Source organism: Pleurodeles waltl, chromosome 10, assembly GCF_031143425.1.
Source record: "Pleurodeles waltl isolate 20211129_DDA chromosome 10, aPleWal1.hap1.20221129, whole genome shotgun sequence".
NCBI lineage: Eukaryota > Metazoa > Chordata > Amphibia > Caudata > Salamandridae > Pleurodeles > Pleurodeles waltl.
In genome coordinates this window covers 254,264,061-254,281,795 of record NC_090449.1, presented here as the reverse complement: position 1 = coordinate 254,281,795, position 17,735 = coordinate 254,264,061, and the positions used below count along the sequence as shown (strand labels likewise).

The following is a 17,735-nucleotide window of genomic DNA, read 5'->3' as shown; positions in this document are numbered from 1 at the left end:
GTGTATTAGGAACCAAATGGCCAATCCAATGGAAAAATAAGGAGGATACTATAACGAGCCAACACTTGCTAATAAACAGTAGACTTCTTGGCACACATGGCTCACTGTTGGCTAACCAAAGATCTTTAAGTGAACCTTCTTAACCTCAGTAGTCTTAAACAAGGGAAGCAAATACGTGTTTTTCTTAGCTTTCAAATGGAACATTTTCATTGGTCAGGCTTCACAGTGTTCGTTACATACAAGCACAATGGTATCACATCCAAAGGACCCATTTCAATGCACTGAAAACCAACTGAATCAAAGAGGCATCCTTTTAAGGCTTATTTCGCTGCTTCTAGAGCATCCAGAACAAAACGCTGGCATTCAAGAAGATCAATGAGAGCATTAACTTTGATTTGTCTGACTTTACTTACAAGAAAAGAAGCCGTAAAATTATTTTATTCATAAAAAGGTGAACGATTAAAAGAAACAAGACTGGAAATTTCTTATTAAAAATTAAACAGCAAATCTTGCAGCATAATTTGATTCTGTTTAAAAGAAATAATGAGTGAAATTGTGTGGCTAAGAAAAAATGTGTATGCATGATGAAATAATAAAATAGTGCCTGGTTGAAACTTTCTTTAAACTTCTTTAAAATGTAAAGTAAATACATTAGGAAGCTATACATAAATACTCTTCCTGAGATTAATCATTTTAGCTGAGAGAGCAGACACACTGAAATGAGTCTTTTTGAGGGCGATTCGCTAAAAATAAGCAAATCGAATAACCATTTTTGGAAAAATTATAAAGTTTGTGAATTCTTGCTTTAGCTTGAATTTTCATCCTTATTTCACAGCCTGAACATAACATTGCACAATCAGAAATTATTCCAGAAAAGGTAACAGTATTTTTGCTACACATATTTGCATAAAATGGCATGTGGAATCAATAACATGTAACAACATGAAAAGTTGTAAAAACAGCAACATCTTTAAAAATAGGCCATTTAGGGAGCACTAAAAATACATTGTAAATCTAGAGTGAAAGAGATTTATGTCAGCATTCACCACTGTCCAATAGCTAATTTTTTTTTTTTTAATGCAGTTCATCAATTGTTGTTGGTATTATTCTAAATAAGGGACACTGTTATAGTGGATAAATCACAGCTCTCTTTTTTCCTTTGCTTCCATTAATCTTCTTAAATGTAATAAATGTGTAATACCAAACTAAGGAATTTGTTTCTAGCCTAAAACCCTTTAGCCGGTTTGAAAACTGGTCAAGCGGTTGGATAGGGATTCAGGATACATTAAAAAAAGTTTCTGGTCACGTGAAACAACGAAGAGGACAAAACACTTATTGAACTGACCAGACACTGGAAGGTGTGTGTATTGCGCTAACCCAAACTGTTCCACCAAGTGAGTGTTACTATAGTGCATTCAACATGATCTTATATCTCCTGTGTTTGAAACACTATAATTAAGATTTGGTTGTTTTGTTTTTGACATTAGTTAAGCTTGGAGTAACAAGGCACACGAAACAAAATCATTGCAAATTTTTAATTTTGATCATTCATGAATATATCATTTATACACTTCAGTCAAGGTCATATTTAGAACCCTTAAGACATCTTCCTTCATATATCGCTTGGCTCGCATCTCTCTTTGGATATCCCTCTTGTGCTCAGTATTCTTCTCTTCATTAAGAGGCTTCACTAAAATGGTATCATTTCATCAATCACGTAGAACATAAAACATAATCCCCTTCTGCTGTGCCACCACACAACAGGGCTTATAAACATGTTCTACTGCTCAGAAATGCAACAGTATCTCCTCTCCCCCACCACATAATTCAGGATTGCTCGTCTTCTTCCCATTTACAGCCCCCACTTCATCAAAATCAGCATTAGTAAACAGTAATTTCATGATCTGTCTGATCTCAACTCCACACTACGACTGAGGTTCCTCTTTGCAGGCCACTGTGAAGCACCAATCTTTTCCACCATTCTCTTTACAATCTGCCCCACTTTTAAAATGTATTTATTCCAAGGGGCTGAGGGAGAGTCCTTGGCCAGCAGAACCTGAGCAGCCGTGTGTTAAAATAGTGCAAGGACATTTTAGACTGTAAAATCTCACAGCACAGATATAAAATCTCACTGCACAAGCATGCCCCTAGGCACATTAGAGTAGACCCTGTTCCCTGGCTGAGCGAGTACCAGAGAACGCAGACGATGTTTGGAAAGGCAAGTAGATCTTCTAAATATATATATATATATTATATCATACATTCATATATGTACACGCACAGCGATAAAGATTTTTCTTTTACGGTATTTCAAAAAAGCTTTTAGATCAGCCATCATTCTATAAAAAATACCTACTCTACAAGATAGAAAAATCTGTCCAAATATACACCGATTTACACACACACGCCAGAAAATGTACATTGTGTATGGCTACATCTGACATTTTGGGGACCAGAGTAAAAGGGAGAACTAGAGTTTAAGATTGGGGAGCTGGCCTTCTAATAATCACAGGATTCTCAGCTTCTTGAAATACAACTTTGAAAAGTATCATGATAAATATGAATCCGAACTCATTGCACCTACTGTTATCTTCACACACCTTTTTTTGTAAAAAGTTCAACATGTTGATACCTTTTTAGTTTGGGCATGCATGTTCTAGTTGAGGCATTCAGGTAATATGCTCTGAAATAGATTGTTTAAGTAGAAAACCTGAAGGTGGAGCCAACACCTATATTCTGGGAAATTACAGCTGTGAACTTGCGTTCCATACTCATGAGGTTACTTCAGAACCCAAGTGTCCACCCTCCACATCATAAGGAAGCTTCAGGCTGCAATGCATACCATAGCACATTGCCATAGAGACGCTTTACGTATGAACAATATCAAAACTTACAGATTTTAGGGTAGTGCTCAAGTGTTGATAACAGAACTGTGAATTCACAGGGACTCCTGAACGATGGCAGTTAAGGGTTAAGGATATTATCTTGGATATCGGTGGCACCACTACTCTCCCACCTACTGCTGCACTGATGAGGAAGAATAAGAAGCATCTTATGAATATGTTGTTGTTTAACAGACAACCTCATACCCAGCAACAGCTTGCCAGACCTATTCGAACAGGGAAGATTTGCTAATCAAACTGATTTTCAATGCTCCCAATATCATCAAAATAAGGACCAGATCCAAACAAGCCTTCTGGGTCTTTCACAATTCCACTTTCGGAGTGTTTGGAGGTGAGGAACCAGTAATCATCTTACAAATCAGACCATTTCTGGAAAATTACAAGGCAAAGTGATGCTACAAACGAAAATACCAATGAGATGTCTCATCTATCTCATTAGGGAGATACACCAGCTTGGAGGCCCTTAGACATGTGACCCTAACCACTAGGCTTCACACCATGAGTTTACTGGTCTTATCGCTTGCTTAGTTGATGGACCTTTAGAGCACTGTAGCAGGCAAACGCCCAGTGACACATTAGTACATGACAGGAAGTCTAAGTGAGTAATCTGCCACACTAAAACAGTAACAAGCTAGTTTGAACTTAAATTATTGCCTTCCTATTCAGGATATAAGCGCACAACTATCATGATTCCTTGTTCCATATGTACAGAGCCAATGAGTGACTCTGACGCTAGTCAGGTGTGTAATCTGTACAATTACAACTTCAGTAGTACTCACATCCCAGAGAGCCTTGGTGTACATTGCAGTGCAAGAACCACACGTCTGTGCCGTTCTGTCAGTACCCAGCTCTTTGTGGAAGCATACTCATTGTCATACCCATCATATACAATTTGTGCGCTTGAAAGCCAGCTTACTTTAATATACAATCTAATTTACACAATTTTCTGTTACTCTTCGCCACCCCACGCTCATCCTGAGTCTTGCTTGATATCTAAATGCTACCATAAACTGAACTCAGCTTATGAGTGTGTTGACCTTTCGCATAGGAATTTTTCTAACACTTTTAGAAAACTGGCAGCTTCACAGAGGTTTAATGCCATCATTGTTAACATTGGGTTGGTTCATTTGTTTTGAATGCAGACCAAGTTCATGTCAGAGCCTAGGAACACTATTCAAAATATACAATCATTTTCACACTGTTTCTTCATCACCGTTGAGCTGCTGTGTCCTCTTGAGGGAGCCCTGAGGCCACACACTAACGCCAGTAGGACTAACGGGTCATGGAGTAGCAGCAGCACCAGTCCGACAAAATATATGAGCGCAACAGGAAGACATCCAGATCTAAGGGCGCAGCCCCAACTGCGGCGCAGGAACTGCAGGGATCTTCAGCTGGAGTACAACGCGTTTCCGGAGTACAATCCACCTCATCCCGGTTGAAGGTTTCATCAGCAGAGTATCCGGTGGGCTCCGGCCCATTATTGCGACCAATATCCACTTTCTCCCCTAAACACCTTAGGGGGCGACTTGGGTAGAAATATTCAGGCACGTGGGGGAAAAGGAATCCGAGGTCTGGAGGTTATTCCAACCTGCAAATATAAAATAATTGTAATTTTTCTTAGCCACAGAATAAAACAGACAACAGGGTTTTGCGATACGCAGCTCATGTTATGTACACTTACTTCACTTCCAATATGGATGGATTGGTCTCCATAATTGCTACAATAATTCGGTCAATGTAGTCCTGAAGGCGGAGATTGATTTCCTCCTGTTTCTGAATAGCCTCCATGAGCTGTGGAGGAAAAAGTACGGATGGACAGTTACAATGATGATCCATAGAACTACAGCGGTGGAGGGTCTGCCTGTCAGATGGATCCACAGGGAGACCGGACCACAGTAGCAAAGTATAAAAGAAAATATTTTCCATTCACTTAGGTTAGGAGATCGCAAAATTCCTTACTTCATCTCTAGACACAGAGCTGATCTCTGCAGCGAGGGAATCTGAAAAGGACGTGGAGAAGAGATGTTTCGCTCCTTGTATGCTAAGATTGATTATCTGGCCATTCAGCTCGTCATTCTGTTCTTTCAAATTTCGGTTATCCTAATTAAAACGAGACGATGGAACGTTAGTCACTGCTGCACAACGTTCTAATACGTTATAACATAGTTCATCATTTTTACAAATCGATTAACTGTAAAAATTGTCTTAGGCCATTAGTGAATTAAAGTCCGACTCCTTTTAAGTCACCTGTAACAAATATGTTATACGCTGCTACTGCTACCAATATAAAATACATTACCTTGTACTTTATTAATATTCTGGGCATTTTAATACCGCACATAGGCAAGAAAGAGTAGGCCTGGGCGAAATTTAAATTAGGTTGGCATGATTTACTTAATTTCACATTATACTCGTCACAAAAAAAATCCCCAAATTTCGCCATTGTGCCACGTCACATAAGCATGTGCCATTTGCGGTAAAAGTTTAACGAGAACACCCGGTAATAACAGAACAGGAGTGACTATTTTCACAGTTCTTTCTCGTTTTTTTGCACTATTATTTTAACTTGCATTAAAAATGATAGACCTGTATTTTGAAGATTTTGCCAAAGTTTTCCGCAATATTGCAAAGGCAGATTAAACAAATTTTACACACCTTTAATAAAAATCACAGACAACTAGTGATTGCACATGTAGAACAGTCTGGGGGGGCTACATGAGAGAAGGCTGGTTATTTATCTGTAGCTAAGCGTTCCAAGACTATCAATTCATTTAGGTAACCATGCGATTAATAATACAGAATAATAATTGTTTTTCTGTATGGTGTTTCATACTGTTTTTGCCGCCTATACGTGCTCTAAGTAACAGGTGGTATCATAAACCAATAAAGTGGCATCCAATTAACTGACTCCCAAAAGGATGGAAAGCTGTGATGAGTGTCTAGGCATTTGAACTTCTCACATGCTAAGTTACGGCACAGATCAGTGGCTAGCATTAAACCCAACGAGCAATTCTACAGGATATCCTTCTTGCCGAAGAGATAGCCCCTAGAGTACCTTTCCCTCGTACATGTAATTAAAGAGGTGTTTAAGTCAAGAGAATAAATCACCCAAGCAATTAAAAACGATGCTGGTTGTGACACACAAGAGGCAAGGCTAACATCTAGCTGACCGTGAGATTCTTACGTAAGGAGGGGACCCAAGAAAGATACCAGCTTCTTCTTCCTTTCTCAGTAGGGATCACCGTCTCAAGGATGGGATGTGGCCATGAGAGTTTTATCAGAGCAAGTGTACTGCACTGTCAGGTCCATCATCCAAGTATTTACTTTCTAAGCACTCTTTTCTGCCCATTAAATAAATCAACATTAATGCTGCAGAAAGGAACCCACTGACATTTGGACAAATGGAAAACACTCCTAAATGGTGACAGGCAGCTGCTATGTGGTCACATCTGGAGAGGCGTGTAAAGTGCAAGTGAATCTACATCAATACAGCTGAAAAAACTTTCCTTTTGCAGTACGTGCTGCTGTGGGGAACATGCTGTCAGTTCAATTTCCCATGGTGATTTTAGACATGACTACAGTCTGAACCGCTGGACAGAATTACACCAAATTTGGCAGAAAGCTAGCTTTTTGGTGTAAATCCGTTCAGCAATTTTAAAGTTATTTAAGAAAAAAGACATACAGATTTTTAGGGATGCCAAGTCTCCGTGGATCTGACAGCTCTCATGCTGAGATCTGATTGCCTGCCGACACTTCAACCAGGAAGTGTTTGAAGCCATCCTGGGACTTGAACCCTGCCTGGGGCCCAAACATTTTTTTTTTTTGTTTTATTTCTTCAGTGGATCCACAAATCTGCTGTAAAATTAAAAAAACAAACAAAAACAGGCAAATGCTCCCGCGTTTGTTCTTCATATGCCCTGGTGTGGGCCAGGTATGGGGTTGGTGGGGTGACTCCATTCCCTGGGGGCCTGGCTGATGTTCAAAACTGCGGCCTCCATCCCCCAGAAAGAAAACATTTTCTGATGTACAAGGCAAAATAATGGATGTTGCTTCTAGTGGCCGCAAATCGAGTGGAAGACCATGCAAAGTTTGTTGGGCCTATTGTGTTGTCTGATGTGGCTTACACAGTATGCTGCTCATGAGCAGTGGAGAAGTGTGGCTCAATGGTTAGAGTGGCAGACCCTGATGCAGAAGTCTGGCCTGGGACCAGGGTTCAATACCCGCCTCGGCGGGTCTTGGGCTCAATTTCCTCGGACCTGACAATTCTCGCATCAGTGCCTAATCTAATTCATGGGTCCCACTCTGTAACTCTGGGCAATAGCTTGCTTAATCTCCACAACGGCCCCAACAGCGCTGAGATGCCTGGCTTCACCTTGGAGGTTGCCCAGGAGTGGGAACTCACAGGGAAAAAAGCCAGGAGGGGTTCCACAGCGGTATGCGTACAGCGCCTTGAGACCCTAACGGGTGAGTAGTGCGCTATACAAGTACGAAGTTTACAGTTTATGATTTGGGTGCTTGTGAAGACACCCTAGAATCGCCCACTGTGACCACACCTCGCGAATATTATAAAAATCATACAAAAAGCACTAACTTTGGCAAGTGGGCAACTCAAAATAATCTCCACTCTCTGGTGGTGTCCGGCCTCCCGTCTCAGCTATCCAGCTGGGAACCATTTTACTGGTGGTGTTTGCTTGCGGAGCACCAGACTCTTTAGATCTCTGACAAACGTGGCTGGGCTGTTAATTGGTGCCTACCTCTCTGAAAGGCTGCTTTCTGTGTCTTTAAACTTAATACAGTTAGGACAGAAATCCGCTAGTAAAGGGGGTACGGGGATATGTGAGTGATTACTACTTCACAGCAGCACCAATCCTGTTCATAATGAAAATGGTGAGCAGCAGATCGGAGAACAGCTTAGTCTCCTTTCTTACAAAGAATAGTTTATTTGAAATTGATGCCGTGGTACAGGAGGCATTGTAATGTGTTACTTATTGTCACATAGCTGCATGGGACGTACCATAGACTGGAGGTGTATCAGCAGCAGGAGGCAGCGTCTTGACTCTGCACCTGAGGGCCAATTCACAACCCTTTTCCAGGCGTTAGTCTGACAACAGAAATTGTAATTTAGGTATATGTAAAGTATGGGCAGGCCATTGGAATTATGCAACAATAAGGAGCCAATTTACGAATAGGAGTTGACAATATTATGCCACAAGAAAAGGCAATTTATGAGGCATAATGCTGCACTATCTGTGACAATATTATTTCATTATTTTGTCATTTCAACACCCATTAAAACTTTATGGGCAACGTTCAGTTTAACTCCATGATACAACAAAAAAATCATGTAATCAGTAAAACTTTCTAAGGATCTGCCATTGTGCAGAACCTCTTTTTGGAGCATTTTTAGTAACGTTTGATCAATTTGAGCTAGAACCTTTTTTTGGTGAAATCAGCAAATTATGTAGCAGATGGTAGATTGTGTAGGAAATCGATAATTTTGTAAAAAAAAAAATGCCACAGAATTGCATACTTGCAGTGGCTCTGAGTATTGTCGATTCGCAAAGATACACTTCCAGTTTGCTGTGCAATGTTTTGGGCTGCTGGGTTTACTGGGAAACTCAGTGGGTAGTCTTTTCAAATGATGTATTAATGTTAATTAATATTGTAAATATTTAATTTAGTTTATTGCTGTTTATGTTACAGACCCACACAGCCACTCACACACCCACTCTCAGACCTATACAGCCACGGACACACCCACAAAACCACACACACTCACTCAACCAGAAACTCACTCACAGTCCAATACAGCCACTCACATGCCTGTGCACAGATCCATACAGCCACACACCTCCACACACACCCACTCACAGACCCATGAAGCCAGTCACATACCCACTCACCGACCCTTATAGCCACTCACACCCACTCACAGTCCAATACAGCCACACACACCCACAAAATCACAAACACCTCCACTCACAGACCCACACAGCAACTCTCACACACCCATTCAGAGATCCACAAAACCACTCACACACAGCCACTCACAACCAGACACACACACCTATACAGCCACTCACACGCCCACTCACAGGCTCATACAGCCACTCACACATCCACTCACACAAAACCACTCACACACCTACTCACAGACCCATACAGCCAGTCACAACAACTCACCGACGCATATAGCCACTCACACACACCTCCACTCACAGACCCATAGAGCCACTCACTCACACACACACACTCACTCACCGATTCATACAGCCATTCACACACCCATTCTCAAAGGATACAGGGACGTTATAGCTAGGAAATATATATTTTTTAAAAGCCTTAGAAATTCACAAAAAAAAAATCAAAGGTTACAGGGTCATTATAGTTAAGAATCAGCATTAAAATACATAGAAATTCAGTGAAATAAAGGTTGCATAGGAAATCGAATTAGAAAAAGCTCAGAAATTCACTGAAAAAACAAAAATAATATATATATATATATATATATATATATATATATATATATATATATATACACACACACACGGAGAGAGCCTAGTGAGGACGATATTACTGAGGGATTACTCTTAAGACAACTGTCTGGCAAGACATTCCTGTAAAAGGTGCATGTGTAACCTTGAGTTTGGGGCTAGAGCAATACATGATGTCATTCGCAACAGCTTCATTATCATTCTCACTACAAGGGGAAAAAAAGTTTATCACTCTTTCAGTGTTGGAGAAGGCTTTTCATGTTACTGATCTGAGTGTGGCTCCTAGAAATGCCTGGGTCTGTTCAGGACACAGGTGAGACTTTTTGATAGCAATTGTGAAGTCCCATTGTGGGAGAAGGAGTGTCGCCTGTCTAGTACGGGCAAGCAATTGCACTTGACTCTGCCTCTTCTATCAGAGAGGTATTCTAGTATGGGAGCACATTAATCTGACTGTGCCATAAAGGCACTGCCATTATGGCTAGAACTTCGGTAAGCACTTGTGGGGCTGCAGTGACCCCAGAAGATCCAACTATGAATTGGTAATGTGTTGCTCTTAGTACAACCTCAGGTAGTGGTGATGAGCCCGGCATATTGGGGTGCACAAACAGTCATCCTTGATATCTAGTCTCGCCACATAGTCCCCCAATTGTCAGAAGCAGAATTACAGGGAGTGCAGAATTATTAGGCAAGTTGTATTTTTGAGGATTAATTTTATTATTGAACAACAACCATGTTCTCAATGAACCCAAAAAACTCATTAATATCAAAGCTGAATATTTTTGGAAGTAGTTTTTAGTTTGTTTTTAGTTTTAGCTATGTTAGGGGGATATCTGTGTGTGCAGGTGACTATTACTGTGCATAATTATTAGGCAACTTAACAAAAAAAAATATATACCCATTTCAATTATTTATTATTACCAGTGAAACCAATATAACATCTCAACATTCACAAATATACATTTCTGACATTCAAAAACAAAACAAAAACAAATCAGTGACCAATATAGCCACCTTTCTTTGCAAGGACACTCAAAAGCCTGCCATCCATGGATTCTGTCAGTGTTTTGATCTGTTCACCATCAACATTGCGTGCAGCAGCAACCACAGCCTCCCAGACACTGTTCAGAGAGGTGTACTGTTTTCCCTCCTTGTAAATCTCACATTTGATGATGGACCACAGGTTCTCAATGGGGTTCAGATCAGGTGAACAAGGAGGCCATGTCATTAGATTTCCTTCTTTTATACCCTTTCTTGCCAGCCACGCTGTGGAGTACTTGGACGCGTGTGATGGAGCATTGTCCTGCATGAAAACCATGTTTTTCTTGAAGGATGCAGACTTCTTCCTGTACCACTGCTTGAAGAAGGTGTCTTCCAGGAACTGGCAGTAGGACTGGGAGTTGAGCTTGACTCCATCCTCAACCCGAAAAGGCCCCACAAGCTCATCTTTGATGATACCAGCCCAAACCAGTACTCCACCTCCACCTTGCTGGCGTCTGAGTCGGACTGGAGCTCTCTGCCCTTTACCAATCCAGCCACGGGCCCATCCATCTGGCCCATCAAGACTCACTCTCATTTCATCAGTCCATAAAACCTTAGAAAAATCAGTCTTGAGATATTTCTTGGCCCAGTCTTGACGTTTCAGCTTGTGTGTCTTGTTCAGTGGTGGTCGTCTTTCAGCCTTTCTTACCTTGGCCATGTCTCTGAGTATTGCACACCTTGTGCTTTTGGGCACTCCAGTGATGTTGCAGCTCTGAAATATGGCCAAACTGGTGGCAAGTGACTTTTCTCAGTTGATGGGCAGTTATTTTGCGCCTTGGTTTTTCCACACGCTTCTTGCGACCCTGTTGACTATTTTGAATGAAACGCTTGATTGTTCGATGATCACGCTTCAGAAGCTTTGCAATTTTAAGAGTGCTGCATCCCTCTGCAAGATATCTCACTATTTTTGACTTTTCTGAGCCTGTCAAGTCCTTCTTTTGACCCATTTTGCCAAAGGAAAGGAAGTTGCCTAATAATTATGCACACCTGATATAGGGTGTTGATGTCATTAGACCACACCCCTTCTCATTACAGGGATGCACATCACCTAATATGCTTAATTGGTAGTAGGCTTTCGAGCCTATACAGCTTGGAGTAAGACAACATGCATAAAGAGGATGATGTGGTCAAAATACTCATTTGCCTAATAATTCTGCACTCCCTGTATGTCCATAAGTGTTGTCATTTTAAGTGGTTGGTTGTGATGTAGGGGCTGAGCATTGAAAGACAAAACACTGGGTGTAAGGCTTCACACTTTTTTCCACTTTTTAGGATTTAGAAAGTAAAGGGAGTACACCCCTTGTCTCCACTGGTGCACTGATACTATTTCCGTCATGCCCTTGAAAAGGAGGGTTTGCACCTCTTCTAAAAAGTTAGATTTTTTTGGAGTGGTTGATTTGGAAGGATGGTGTGTGGTTCCATGCAAACAAAGACAATACTGAATAGCACCCACGGATCCGAGGTTAAGCCTTCCTATTAGGGCAGGCACAATCTCAGAGGTCCCTTGACAGATGCTGGCTGGTCAAAGGGAATGTGGGGAAGGTCACTGTTTGATGGCAGAAGTGTTTCTTCCCTGGCTACTTTCGTGGGTTCCTTTAAGCGCCTAGACTGGGCACCCTTATTTCAGTTCTAGGCCTGTAGTCTGTGCCTTTTTACACACATATACATTTTATTTGTTTATTCATTTTTTTTTGTTTTAGAACAGCTTGCTTTTCAGCTGCCTTTCCGAAAAGACATAACTATTTGTGTTTTACTTTTATCAGTCCTTTGCATGACATTTCACTCTGTGCCCTGCTCAAAGCTGTCATGTTTGTAGACAATTGTTTACCCAGAATAGCAGCTCCAAGAGTTACAAAGTCAAACCTCAGCCATAGACATATCATCACGTCAGGCCTGTTCTTAGAACACTACATGTTTTGTTATATAAACACTGCATAGGCCTATAGCTGTTTAGAAATGTACATCACCTCCATTATGTGAGCCTCCGCATCTTCCCTGTGTCCTAATACAGCCCAGTGTTCAAGAATTGCAAAAAGACATAGGTAAGGAGCCCCTAGATTTTTCTGGGTAAATAGTATTATTTGTTCAAAAGTGTTTATTTCAGAGACCTGTGTCTGTTTTACTGTGGACTCTCTGTGTTTCAGGCAGCCTGGCCTATTTTAAAGTGGTGTTTTTTTAAAATTAGTTTTTGCCATGACTGTGTGAATTGCCTTGCTAGTTTGTGGCACATAAACCCCCCGCCCCCACCTTTTTTTCTTATAAGTAAAAAGGCTACATACATCTTGCAGAGTGTGTTTTTAGCAGACTGTTTTAATCTGTTTCTGCAATTTAAATTGTGTTTAGAAACTGTCTGCCCCCCTGTATTTTGCCTTTAAAAAAAGCCCGATTTCAGAGTGCGCGTTGAGCAGTATTCCAGTGTTCAAGTAGACTCTGCTAGCTTGGAAGTGTGGATTCAACCTGTCTGTATCCAAGGAGATTCTGAATAGAGCAGCAGTTGTTTTCTCCCTGCCCACAGGGACTGGACTTCAGTTAACTTGCTCCTTATAAAAGTTCCTATTGGTTGTAGCATGTGTTTTTGTGATAGGTTGTTGGGAGATGGTCTTTCCATTGGTTGCTGGCTCCAGGGCTGGGGTTATGATTGGTGGATAGGGCTGGGATTCTGATTGGCTGCTGGTTTTAGGGCTGGGGCTGTGATTGGTGGTCAGGAATAGGGCTATGATTGGTGATTAGGGCTGGTTCTCCCATTAGGTGTTTGGATCAGGGCTAGAAATTGGATTGGCTAGGGTTAGGACAAGCTTCTTATTGGCCAGTAGGGCTATTTAAGCCTAGGACTCAGGGCGTCTCAGCCCAGGCATCAAGGCAAAGGGCGGAGAGGACAAGGGCAGTTGCCTGTTTGGGCCTGTTTGTGACAGGTAGGGACTAGGCCCAGAAATGCTGCCCAATTCTCAATTGACCAGGAATGGTTTCAGCCCCTTCACATCCCTCAACATGCAAAAACATATTCTACAAAGATATCCAACTCATGCATCACAAACTGACCACAGACAGATTGCAATGTCCCATCACCCAACACAATACCCTTTATACAACACATATACACATATCCTCCACAACTACAACAGTCAAACACCTTCATTCTCACAGCAAACACTACTCTGTCCACTCCCACTAACACAACCTGCCATCACCCACACAACACACAACTATAGTATACATTTCTCTCAGTCTCAGCCTTCCAGATACACACTCTCTGCTCATACTAACCAACAACACTATCAGCTGTTTGCTCCACACAGACCACCTGTCATCATAACAATGCCCAAACCCTGCCTTCAAACACACCATATACAAACACTCTTCCCCTCTCTTCACCATTACACACAACCATACAATCCCCACATTTCACTCTACCACACATATTACCTCTTCCAGTCATCAGAACTAACACTAACTCCCCTGACACACATCCATCACCTCTTACACACCTCGTACATTCATCTCCAACACACATCAACACCCCATCTAACACTCAAATTCCACTCACCAGCACTAACTCACATACAAATCCCTCACCAAAAACAACTACACCAATATCCCCTCTCACTATTCCACAAGAACAATACAGACCACACACATCAGCACATCAAATCAACACAAACTTACATTACACTTATCAGCATACCCACTCCCACCCTCAGGACTACACAAAGAATACAAATTCCATCCCATCTTCACCCCTACTTTCTCACTCTTCACAAACACCTACCACAAGCACCCCAACCCAGCAACTTTCATTCACTCGCCTCTCCTCCATTGCACAATTTAGAGCTTTACATCATGATCCACATGCTCCTCCACCACCCCTAACCCATACTCCATCCACACTAAACAAACGCAAACAAAATAAAAAACATGCCACTTTTAGCAATCTCGCATCCCCTTGTCTATTACATAATAAGACTACCCTTCAAAAAACAGTTCACTCTTCATGGCTCTCTCAGCCACCAAGTCCACCACCCACACACACACATACCCAACAAAATGCCTCCTTAACCTGCTGGAAGAGGAACACTATATTGAAAAGCAAGACTATTGTGAGCCTCAAACAGTTATCAGAACTAGCAACACTCCTGCTTCAAGCTCATATTATACTACTTACCCTTCTCCTAAACAAAACAACACTACCACTAACACACCTTTTCTAAACTGCCAGCTCATAAATGCTCGATCACTCTCAAAAAACAAGCACCACATCTACGACCTGCTCACAGACACACAACCTGACTTACTATTCATAACTGAATCCTGGTTGGGAGATGACATTGCCCCAGTGCTGCACGAAGCCGTTCCTCCAGGCTATCAAACCATCACACAAAACCGTATATACAAGAGAGGAGGTGGACTAGCTGATATATTCAAACAGGCAATGAACCTCAGTAAAACAGACAACATCTCCCTACAAGGTTGTGAAGCCCTCCTTGCCAGATGCCACCCTACTCCAACTTCCTCCTGTAACTTTCTCCTTCTTTACAGACCTCCACCTAACAACTCCACATTCCCAGATGCTTTTCTAGACACAGTCTCAAACCTTATTACACTATACTCCAACCTATGCATTCTTGGAGATCTAAACGTTTGGTTTGACAAACCCAATATGCCCCATCCAAAAGCTATCACCACTGGCCTAGTCGCATTGAACCTACATCAGATTGTACACAATCACACACACATCGCTGGACACATCCTAGATGTCATTTTTGCCAAGCCTGAACTAGTTACTATTCATAGCATCACGCCAATCACTTGGTCAGGCCACCATTTGATACATTTCCGACATACAACTCCACAAATCAACACACCCCACAACTACTTACATACATGCACCTATCGACCATGGAGCAAACTCAATTTGGATGACTTAGAAACACAACTAACAGCCAACACAGATCTAGATACAATTAATTCTGTGCCAAAACTGAGTGGCTACAGGAAGCTTTTGATATCCTAATACCACTCAGAAAAACTAAACACGACAAAAGAAAACCAACACCTTGGAGAAACACAGAACTTAAAAAGATAAAGCAACAAATCAGAAAGTTGCAGCGGACCTGGCTCAAAACAAACAACAGTCAAGACAAACAGAAGCTACACAAACTTAACAGAATATACAAATCATCAATCAAAAAAGCTAAAAAAAGGTACTACTCGGCCAGAATTCAAAATGCTAAATCTACAACCAAGGATTTTTATAAAATTACCAATTAATTTTGAAAACCTGCATGTATGGAAGGAAGCCATCCTACCACTCAAGATTTCACAAACAAATTGGCAACTCACTACACAACCAAGGCAGACACATTGGACTCATATTTAAAACAGAAGAAAAACATCAGCACCAACCCCTTTCCTAAAATACCCTCTAAGAATAAACCAACCCAACCTCTACATTCCTTCAAACAAATATCCCAAGGTGAATTTATGGATTTGGTCAAAGCAAGCAGACCTTCCGGTTGCCCTTCTGACCCTTGCCCACCACAAATCTTCAAGAACATTCTTCCATCTACTTCTGCTGCCACACCAGTAAGAAGAATCATCAACAACTCTTTAACTTCAGGAACTTTTCCTGTAGACCTGAAAACGGCATACATACGACCGTTATTAAAGAAAACAAACCTAGACCCACAAGACCCCAACAACTACAGACCAATCACAAATGGACCTTTCCTGGGCAAATTGACAGAAAGCAGCATTCGCCGAGATGTCACAATTCATTGAAGACAATTCTATACTTTCAGACTTCCAAACTGGATTCCGCCCAAGAAGAAGCACTGAATCAGCACTCATAGTAATCTGGGATGATCTTAAAAACACAGTCGACCGCAATGGAGTTGCTGCACTACTTCTCTTGGACCTCTGGGCTGCCTTTGATACGGATGACCATGACACCCTAATTCAAAGACTCCACGAAACCGGCATACAAGGGATTGCTCTCGACTGGATTACTTCCTATCTTCAAAAAAGATCTAATATCATCCTCTCGCCCCCCCTTCTCGTCCGAACCCTACCTCACAAAAGCAGAGGTCCCCCAAGGATCAATCATCTCACCTTTGCTTTTCAACATCTACATGATATCTTTACCAGAACTGATCAATGATTTCCATCACACATGCTACAACTATGCAGATGACACACAAATACTACTTAAATTAGAATGCCCCAAAAACATTAAAAACTCACAAATCTTCAATTGCCTCAGAGCCGTTGACCAGTGGATGACCTGGAGCCATCTCAAACTAAATACCTCCAAAACAGAAATACTCATATGTGGTGACTGGAAAAGTTATGACCATCTTTGCGTCTGGCCTGACGATCTCGGACCACCTCCTCAATTATCCAAGGAAGTTAAAAACCTTGGAATCACCATGGATTGCAAGTTAACTATGAATGCCCAAGTGGACAAATTAGCACGAACAAGCTTCATCACCTTGAAGACTTTACGACGCATCTTCCCCCACCTCGGATTTCCACACAAGGTGCAACCTACTATCTCGCTTGTACTATCCAAACTGGATTATGCCAATGGCCTTTACCATGGTCATCTAGTATGTATTATGAAAAAACTACAACGTATCCAGAATTACGCAGCCAGGCTACTATTACATGTAAAGCCGCAAGCCCATATCTCCCCTGCATTGAGAGCACTACACTGGGTACCCGTTGCCAGAAGATGCACTTTCAAGCTGCTTTGTATCACCCACAAAGCTATACATGGAACAGGACCGCTTTTTATCAGAAACAAAATAACCAAATACATCTAACAAAGAAACCTCCGCTCAAGATTGGCTCCCCGCCTTAGAACACCACCATACAAGAAAAAGTCTATAGGTGGTACATCCTTCTCTGTTCAAGCAGCCAAACTATGGAATTCATTACCCCCAACTATAAGAGCCACAGATAACTTTCTTGTCTTCAGAAAACTACTCAAGAGTTGGCTCTTTCCTTCATAACCACCATATTCAAACAACTATTGACTGCATATGCCTTTGTTGATAAATAGTTTTTCTGATTATGTGTATATTTCTAGTAATGTATAGTTCTTTAGAAAATATGTATCGCTACTATGTAGTAACAATAAAATACACACACACTCTTTAAACCTGTTTGACTAAGTATATTTACCCATGGTTCTAATTATGTATTGTATGTACATATATGTGCGCATATGTGTTTGTATGTGTGTGTGTGTGTATATTATATATATATATATATATATATATATATATATATATATAAAATGTCA

The 17,735-nt window shown here is 41.3% G+C and overlaps 1 protein-coding gene across 2 annotated transcripts in view; it reads right to left on the bottom strand.

Moving 5' to 3' along the window:
- Positions 1-1,521: 1,521 nt before the first annotated feature.
- RAB11FIP3 (RAB11 family interacting protein 3) overlaps positions 1,522-17,735 on the bottom strand; it is a 579,011-nt gene continuing 562,797 nt past the window's right edge. For both annotated transcript variants that reach the window (XM_069210357.1, XM_069210358.1), the window contains 3 exons: positions 4,863-5,003; positions 4,585-4,694; positions 1,522-4,491 (listed from right to left, as the gene is read on the bottom strand). In XM_069210357.1, the coding sequence (XP_069066458.1) occupies positions 4,482-4,491; positions 4,585-4,694; positions 4,863-5,003 (261 nt within the window). In that variant the 3' untranslated portion in view covers positions 1,522-4,481. The remainder of the gene's footprint in view (positions 4,492-4,584; positions 4,695-4,862; positions 5,004-17,735) is intronic.